Genomic DNA, 9,284 nt, shown 5'->3' on the forward strand with positions numbered 1-9,284 from the left:
TCCTTAATATAAGAAAAAAAAATTTAGATACATTGAAGAATCGATGTATTTAGACTAGATATAGTTCAAATACATTGATTCTTCAATGAATCTAAGAAGTAACTTTTTCTTATATTAAGGACCAGAGGAAGTATAGCTTTATTATTTGGATACAAACTTTACACATTTTCTTTTTGTAAAAGAAGATAAAAAAAAGAAAAACATTCAAAATTATAAAATAAATAAAAGTTTAGTATGAGACATTAATTTATAATTTGACTAATAAATTAAATATTAAAATATAATATAATATAATATGATATATAAAATATAAAATAATATAAAAATAAAAAAATATTATTTAATTTTAATTTTACTAATTTTCATCAATAAATTATATTTCTATATTAATTTTTAAGGTTGTTATTTTAAAAAAAAATTAGTGTTACACATTATTTTAGTTATAGTTAAAAATATATAATTCATTATCAATAATTTATATTTATATGCAATAATCTACTATATCAACTAAGATATTTTGCAGATTTTTTGTTAAACCATATCTAAATGGATAACATTCGTATTGGACAATCCAATAAATGAAACATTGGACACGTTTAGACATTTTGTGGTGAACAACAGAATATAGACAACTTGGAAGTTGTCAAAGCATTTTGGATTCTAAATCATGTGATGCTATTTCATTATTCTTTTCGAGTTTTGAAATGCAGGTGGTTTAAGATTTTTACTCATAGATTAAAAAAGAGGTTGTTAAATAGAACATTAGGATCAATTCAATTAATAATAATAATAATAATAATAGCACTAGTTAATTTTCATTGTGATTTCTCATAGATACACAGATGCTAGTACAAAAAGAAAAGAGTATTATTACTCATCAGAAAGAAACCTTATCCAAGTGGACATAAAAGAGATTTGAACTAGGATGTTTTGGATTCTTCAACAACACTTTGATTATTTCTTTCTTCAATACTAAAAGTTTGAGAAATTTTTCTAGGTGGATTTTCCTCAATGAACTTGACCAAACCCTTTTCACCACCTGGAAACCCTCCGGTTAGCCCCATCATTTCCTTCTCAAAACCATCTTCTGGAATTTCAACAGTCAACTTTTCTGAGTTTTCTTGCACTTTTTCATTGGATAACGATGATGATGATGATGATGATGATGATTCCTCTACATCAACTTTCCTTTTCAGCTCTTTTTCAACTCCTATTTCTCCATTGCATAGTCCTCTTCCTCCCATCATTTTTAGTATGTTGAATTCAGCACATGTTTGTGGTTGACAAGTTAGATTTCTATGATTTCTTTTGGATGTTTTTATGAGAGGAAAGTGAAGATCTTGGCCTAGGAATTGGGATCTTAGAAGAGAACCATGTAGGCCTTGAACAGTAGCAAAAGTAACCATTTTGAAGTGAAGTTAGGTGGAAAAAAAGAAAAGAGTTATGATGTAATCTTCTTAAACATGTTAATGAGTTTTGGATGTATAGCTCAAAAATCTAGATGAATAGATTCCTCATGTAATTCTAACCACAAATTAATATCTTCCATATTAGTACATCCAATAGGTGGTTGGTTGAAATTGATTACATTTATCCAAGATATACATGTGGACAAAAGTATATGGCAGATGGATCCTCTACAAACTCATCTACCTCTCTAGTAAAACATTGGATTAATCTAATGGTTGAGAGATCAAAATTCTTAGTCATTACATTAGATTAATCCAACGGCTACTATTTTTCTTAAAGGGCTAGAGTTAGGTGTTTGTAGGTGATTAACATATCAAGCGCATACATAAGACATGGACACCGGACATTACATCAATACTTGTGATTACATTAATTTATTCATTTTTTAAAATTATTACCAGTATCGACATGTCAGTGTCGGCGTTGTTTCTGTGTCCGTGCTTCCTAGACTACAAGTCAATTCAAATCTTGCAGGGCTGGCATATGACATACTTCAGCTAGCGGCGAGGGAACCGTGCGACTGCTCGATAAGCAGCTCAAGTCTCTGGTCATCATTACAAACAAAAAAGCAATTAAAGTATAAATGCAAATAATCCAAAACAAAATTGAACAACACAGTTCCTAGGCCAAATGTCTGCTATGTAAATCAACAAAAAAATTGTTTATGCTCTGGGGCACTGGAACAAGTGGAACCAAAGAAATTGTGTTGTATTTCCATCTAGGTGAATAAGTTCTTGATAGAATCAATGTTTTATTAAAGATGAGATACAAACCTTTACTGATTTACCGACTTCTTCAAGTTTATTAAGAAGCAATCCTCCGCCTATTCTGCGCTCTACTGAAGAAGAACGCGGCGAGCCTATCACCTGCAGATTAGTGTAAAATACAAGTTTATAGGACTGGAATTCAAGCAAAATATTATAGGTTATAAATTTTAGACCATATCATTTTTTGCATGGCTCTTAGAATTGCAAATTGTGTCGTTTACATTACTAATTCAATCCCTTTAGTTGCCAGGAGTGGCTCTTTGTTATGGTGTGTGGAGAGGGTCCATTATTACCTTAGGATTTATAGATTGTGATTTCAAAACGCCTGGTCCTTCAGTTGTTGTTGGCATACGAGCCATGCTTGGAGCAATTTGCTTCCAATTTTTACTTAAATCTCCTGAGATCTTTGAAGCTTCTCTTATGATCACCTGCAAATCAATTGATTGTTTCAAGATCATGACATCCCCGTTGGACACATTTAATATAATGTTGAAGAACTAAATGTTAAGGAAAAGTACAAAATTGTGCGAAAAAACATGTTTTGTTTCATACCTTTCTCAAAAGATCGGGGTCAGAAATTCCTTGAAGTTGTAGTTCATCAACCGGAGCAGTCTTTCCATGAGCAATACTTTCAACTCGAAAAGTGTGGACACCATATATAGACTGCACACAACCTGAATAAGAAAATAGGAAATCTAGTTAAAGGAGAACTACAAGACATAACACAAAGGATACTGAAGTAGGATCTATGAAACACAGATACCGGAAACACGACACCGACACTGACATGAGTATCACAACTGTCAGTGTCGGTTTCTAACACTGACACATCTTTTTCAGAGGTTCGGTGCTACATAGAGTAGGATGCAAGAAAATAATCTGGTAAGACCTGCATCAGTACCTTGTTCAATAATAATATCAATCACCAAAGAAAGAGGTACGCGTCTCTCAATTATTATGGTCCCCCAAAACGGTATAAACGAAGGCCTTGACACCTAAACCAACGGAGAAAGGGAAGAAAAAAAAAATTAACTTCTCAATCAAACTCATAATACAACATCATGAACACATAACAATCCATACATATATTACCTTGTAAGCTATTTCAGATTGTGTGACATATAATCTGCGAGAGTCGAAATCCTTTCGAAGTACATATCTCCTAAAGGGAAGGTAAAGTAACATTAAGAGGCCAATTCCCCAAGCTAAAACAAGTAGTAATGATATAGAAAGCCATATGATTGTATCATATTTAATACTATTGCTCGCAAGTTCTTCAAAGGAAACCGAGTAAAGTATCTGTTCCGAACAATTTTCCTCTTCTTCATCATCACCAAATTCAGACCCAAAGTCTGCGAGTATTTGGTCCTTTGATGTTCTCGGTTCTGATAGTCGATCAGTGTGACCCAACATTTCCGCAACTGCAAATCATTCATGAAGAAAGGAACACATATAACAACATTAGCCTCCAAATAAACCACAAAACCCTTTATCCTAGAGCAAATACTACTGACATATATAAATCTTTCATAGTAAAATGTGAAAACTCATAAGGGATAGCAACTGAAAATCAAATATTATGAAGCACGCAGACACCGGACACGACCCTGGCATGTCGGCGCCGGTAATATTTATATAATTTTAAAAAATAAATAAATTGAGCGTAATCATAAGCATCGGTGTCGTGTCGTATCGGTGACAGTGTCCGACACTAACACAAACACACATTTTTTCCAGAGTCGGTGCTATAGAGATCAAATATATACTGAAAGCAGTCTGCAGTATTTTCCAATGCCTTTACACCTCTCAAAAAACACAAACAGCCAATGCAATTTTTTTCACTTTCACATACTCTTAGGTTCAAAACGATGTGAACTTTTGCATCTTTGAAGATTCTAGAGCATTAATAGTTCTACATTCAACTTATTTTTAACCAAAATTATTCATTTAAACTCAATTTTTGACTGCTAGAATCAAACACACTAAGATTTCTAATTTACCAAACAACAGAATAGGACTAAAAAAGCATCCAAAACAAATCAAAACCAGGTATCCCTTTGCTTTAAGACCCTTTAGAGAACTTGCCACGAAGATTGATGGAAAAGGAAGAGTTTAGTAAAATCTAAGATAAAGTTGAAATTTTTACCTCGTAATTGGGAGAAATGTGACGAAATGGTTTGATGGGAATGTGAATGGGAGCTGAAAAACTGATGATTCAGTGGTCAGATCATTTGTAATCAGTTGTCTGTAGGGTGTGTGAGTTGAAGTGGAAAACAATTAAAATGGAACCAAACATTCAATTCAAAGGATGGTTGTTGCATTACTAAAAAGAACAATTTTGTAAAACCGCACTTAATTATTATTAGTTGTTATACATGGTAAATGTATAGTATAATAATTTAATAACATGTAGACAATATTGTAGACAATATTTATTATAAATAAAGTTGATAAAAGATAATTAGTGTTACATTAGAAAAAAAGTAAAGATACTCTTATTTTTTTAATTTTTTTAACTAAAAAGACATTTATTTGAAAAAAGAACACACTTTGAATTTTTCTTAAGCACCTAGTTTAAATTTTTAGTTACAAGTTGTTATTTTGAACTAAACACTTTTACGTTAATTAATATCAATGTTTCACTCATTTATCCAACTTTTATTATTATCTTTTTTTATAAAAATAAATTAAAAGTCATTTCTAAATCATTTCATATGTTTTTTGCTTTTTTCTATTTGTTGTTCATTTTGAACATCAATTTCTAACTTGAAGATTTTCGAATAACCACTTTGTTCTAGGTTGTCTTTTATCTCTTCCTATTTTTTATTTACTAGACGTATTTTCTTTTTGTTCCTATGTTGGTTCTACATACTTATAGATTTGTAATATTTTGTTCTTCGATTTTTACCCTTTTCCACTACCTACAATTTTATTTCTTAAAAATTATTCTCTTAAAGATTCAAGTATGCAATTTAATCGTGTTAAATATCAATTACTCCATAGGATATTGTATAATTTCGGTTAGGATTATATATATATATATATATATATATATATATATATATATATATATATATATATATATATATATATATATATATATATATATATATATATATATATATATATATATATATATATATATATATATATATATATATATATATATATATATATATATATATATATATATATATATATATGTGGATGTATTTGGTTTTGTTAGCTATTTATTTTTACTTGTTTATAGAATTGTAAAATTTTCGGACTATAATTTATTTATGTCATTTGTTTGGTAATGCTGTTGATTCTTTATTACCAGTGCGATTTTGAAATTTCAAGTTGGTAATGTTATTCAATCTTTTTTTTGTTGTTTCAGCTTAACACACAAAATTAATGGCACGTCCAATTGAAAATATTAAGGATATCAATGACTCAAAAGATTTGTGAAAATTTGTTGTTAGGATTAGAGATTTGTGGTATGTCACAAGCATGTCAAACAAAGAGCACTTGAAATTGGTTATAATGGATGCTAAAGTATATGTTTTATCTCTTTTGACAATGACTATAGGTTGTTAATTCAAAAAGAAAACTTTTTTCGTATCTCATGTGTATATTATTTTATTTGATTTTTTAGCGCGACATGATCCAAGTCTCTTACCACAATATTTGGTTCATAAGCATAAGTCTTCACTTATTGCAGGAATTACATACATCATACAGAACTTTAAGGTTGCTAAAAATGATTTCACCTTCAAAGCAACCACTCATAACTTCAAGTTAATATTTTGTGGTGCCTCTTTTGCAAAAAGTGCAGATTTTCCCGACCTTCTTCTGAATCATTTGAACTTAATTAGTTTGATTTACATACATGCGGAAAAGTTTCAACCTGAATTCTTAGTTGATAATCTAATTCTTGATATTTGTTGTGTTTGATATGTAATCATTTATGTTGTTCCTTTTCATTGATTGCATTAGTTAAAACAACATATGTACAAGATGTATTTTGTACAAAGGCAACATGTGGAACAAAATGTTCTAACATGTGTTCATGCATCTTTCCTCGGTCTGTTAGCTAGACTGCATGTAGAAATCTGAGCATGATTGTGTTTGTTTTTAAGAAGATTTGTTCAGCCCAAGTTTCTGCTAAAGTTCTTAAGAGAAAGCTTTGGTTGTAAGCAACTTGTTAAGCAAGATGTTCAACACATGTTGTGTGACATATTAGTGTAAGGATTAGTTTATGATCATTTTCATATTTCCTTCAGAACTATTGTGGTGTTAATTTCTTCAGAAGATGCTGAAGTTTGCTTTTGGAAGAAGTTTGGTTTGTTAATCCAAATCAATTTGGAAAAGACTTGGATTGGATTCAGTCAAAGAAGATTTGATTTGATTTGCTTTGAAGGAAGATTTGGTTATGATTTAATCCAAGATTTACTCCACAAAGAAGATTTACAAGAAGATAGTTAATTTGGATGCTCTGGTGCAACATGTGGAATACGATGTTCCAACATGTGTGCAATACAACATCTGGTCCTTGTCAGCCGTTCATGATGATTATTATTATTATGAGTGAAATTTCTGATTGATTTTAATCAGATTTATTATTGTATTTTAGTAATGCAATTATTTATTTATTTATTTTTAAGATTGACTAAAATCAATTTAATTCAAATGGAGATTTGAATTCGAATTTGAATAAAAAATCATATCTTTTTGGAGGATTTTGTGGAACAAATTAAAACCAAATCCTCTATAACTCTGTACAAAATCAGAGTTGCTAATGGCCATTAGAAAAATCTCAGAAGAAGCATTGCTATATAAGGAAACTCAAACCTAGTGTTTGAGGTGTTCACGTTTTAAAGACTCTTGGTGTTATGGTTTGTATTTTTGAGTATTTATTTGAGTTATTATTGTGCACCACTCTAGCGCTTGCATTCATATCTTAAGGCATAGTGTTTGGTCTTTGTTGAATTGGAAAAATTTGTTCCAAGATACTAATTCTATAAGCTCAAGAACAAAGTATTTGTGTTAATTGTACACTGCCATTCAAAAGACATAGTAGTTGGTTTATTTAGTTGAGTTGCATTCCACATTCATCATTGTGTGTATTGAAGTTGATGGGCTTAATGACTTAGAGAAAGTGAGATGGAGTTCTCATATTTAGGAAGAGTCATAAATAGAAACACACTAGGGTAGAATTAAGAAGAGGGGCATTGAAAAAAGGGGTTGTTCATCTAAGACACTTTGTACGAATTTTATAGAAGAGTAGATTTCCTTTCTTGGACAGAGTTCCTTCTAGACGTAGGTGTTGTTTGCATCGAACTAGGTTCTCAATTCTCTTGTGTTCTTTATTATCTTTCTGCTTCATCATCTTGTATAAGTTAATATGTCATAACTTGGTTGTGTGATTATTTTTTACTTTCTGGTATACAGTGTCCCATACATCGTGTCTGACATCTGTCCCAAAAATTCGTTATCTGCCATAAACTAGTTGTTTACGTTGTCCCAAGCATATGGTCCAACATATGTCCTCTTGATAACAAAATTTTCAATTGGCGTCAGAGCAGACACCCTGTTTTGTTTGTGTGAGTTCCAAGGTTCTTATTTTGTTCAAGATGGAGAATTTCAATGAAGGAGGAATAATTCATAGATCAAATATTAATTTTCCTCCAAAGAATAGAGACAAGGGCAATTATGAAGACCGTGTAGAATGTAATTCTGAAGAAAATTTTAGGTTTAATAAGATCTTTAGTAAAGTCTTGAGAAAACATGATAAAAAATCTGGAAATAATGTCCCTACCAATGTCAAGAAAATTCAACATAAAGAAAATGATGGTGAAATACAAAATATCAACTATTCTTACAACATGTGCAAAGGGATCCAATGTCTTAATTCTCAAGTGTTTCAAGGAAACAAAGAAAAATCTCTAATGTTACTAATGATGAAGAAGGTGAATCTAACTAAGCAAACAATGTTGTAACCTTCAAAGACATGAAAGAGGCTATACATATTGGTGATCCATCAAATTCAAAGTGTATTACTGGTGTTCATAAAATATAGTGTAGAATGTCTGGTAACATGTCTCAACATCCTGTCAAACATGTGTACCAGAAAGCAGATTGCACAATGTCAGGTAACATGTCTCAACTTCTTGTCACACATGATTACCAGTGCAATAAGTTTATCTACTTCATTCCCTTGTACTATTTTAATATGTATGGTACACAACCACACCATCAACATATGTATCCTCAATGAAATGAGAAGTCTCAAAGGCATCATCAACAAGTTTGGCTTAGTAAGCCTAATATTCTTGTTCATATTGTTTGTTCCTCCCATAAGGTATTCTCTTGTGAAGATTGTTATTTTGAAAGTAGCTGCAATAGAAAGTTGATAGGAGAAATAAACTATGTTACATTCTGTGACAACCATAAGAGAAAGAAATTTGTTAATATGAAGATGGTTGCTACCACTATAGAATAGAATGTTGAAGATCATGTTTCAGACATCATGGAAGACATGTTAGAAACTGAAACTAAGCTATGGTACAAAAAACTTGGGGGTTGTTGTAGAGAAAGCTAAGCTATCATATGTGTACTGATATAAAAATTGAAGAAAGAGATATTTATGAATTTTGTCAACTTGAGAAGCAAACCAAGATGTCATACAAGATGGTTTATCATCTTACTCATGCCTCTAAATTATCATATACATACTTTATGAGACTCAATCAAGGAGTTGTCATCTACGAAAAGGTTGATGGTTAAGCTAGAGGTCCTCTCAACATTGAACAACCAACAGTGGTTCAGAAGAAGAAGAAGGTAAAGAAGAAGAATGATTATGGCATAATTCTTCCTATTGGAGTTCCTTCTCATATTTTTGGAGTTTTGATCAATAAAAAAATTGATATTGTATTTGATAAAGATGATTTTGGTGTTCCTCTAAGTGAGTTGAATCTTAGTCATAAGTTGTATGTTCTAGATATTTCTCTCCGCAACATTACACATGTTTATAAGTCTGATCTAATTGTTGGTGCAAATATGATT

The 9,284-nt window shown here is 31.0% G+C and overlaps 2 protein-coding genes across 2 annotated transcripts; both read right to left on the reverse strand.

Moving 5' to 3' along the window:
- Positions 1 to 784: 784 nt before the first annotated feature.
- LOC127127128 (NAD(P)H-quinone oxidoreductase subunit S, chloroplastic) lies at positions 785 to 1,550 on the reverse strand. Its single transcript, XM_051056249.1, has one exon. The coding sequence runs from the start codon at positions 1,404 to 1,406 to the stop codon at positions 921 to 923; it is 486 nt and encodes a 161-aa protein (XP_050912206.1). The 5' UTR covers positions 1,407 to 1,550; the 3' UTR covers positions 785 to 920.
- On the reverse strand, positions 1,497 to 4,569 carry LOC127127127 (uncharacterized). Its single transcript, XM_051056248.1, has 7 exons — positions 4,384 to 4,569; positions 3,330 to 3,658; positions 3,139 to 3,232; positions 2,790 to 2,911; positions 2,531 to 2,665; positions 2,244 to 2,336; positions 1,497 to 2,014 (listed from the first exon to the last, which is right to left on the reverse strand). Exons 2-7 carry the CDS (start codon positions 3,648 to 3,650, stop codon positions 1,964 to 1,966), a joined length of 816 nt encoding a protein of 271 aa, XP_050912205.1. The 5' UTR covers positions 3,651 to 3,658; positions 4,384 to 4,569; the 3' UTR covers positions 1,497 to 1,963.
- Positions 4,570 to 9,284: the final 4,715 nt, after the last annotated feature.

This window comes from Lathyrus oleraceus, chromosome 3, assembly GCF_024323335.1.
Source record: "Lathyrus oleraceus cultivar Zhongwan6 chromosome 3, CAAS_Psat_ZW6_1.0, whole genome shotgun sequence".
Taxonomy (NCBI): Eukaryota; Viridiplantae; Streptophyta; class Magnoliopsida; order Fabales; family Fabaceae; genus Lathyrus; species Lathyrus oleraceus.

What these genes read in the sequence shown, in the direction of transcription:
- LOC127127128 (XM_051056249.1), bottom strand. Translation starts at nt 1,406, where the DNA reads ATGGTTACTTTTGCTACTGTTCAAGGCCTACATGGTTCTCTTCTAAGA.
- LOC127127127 (XM_051056248.1), bottom strand. Translation starts at nt 3,650, where the DNA reads ATGTTGGGTCACACTGATCGACTATCAGAACCGAGAACATCAAAGGAC. An exon ending in AATCTGAAATAGCTTACAAG is followed by an intron (nt 3,233 to 3,329) that starts GTAATATATGTA and finishes CCGTTGGTTTAG; the next exon opens with GTGTCAAGGCCTTCGTTTAT. An exon ending in AAGTCGGTAAATCAGTAAAG is followed by an intron (nt 2,015 to 2,243) that starts GTTTGTATCTCA and finishes AATGATGACCAG; the next exon opens with AGACTTGAGCTGCTTATCGA.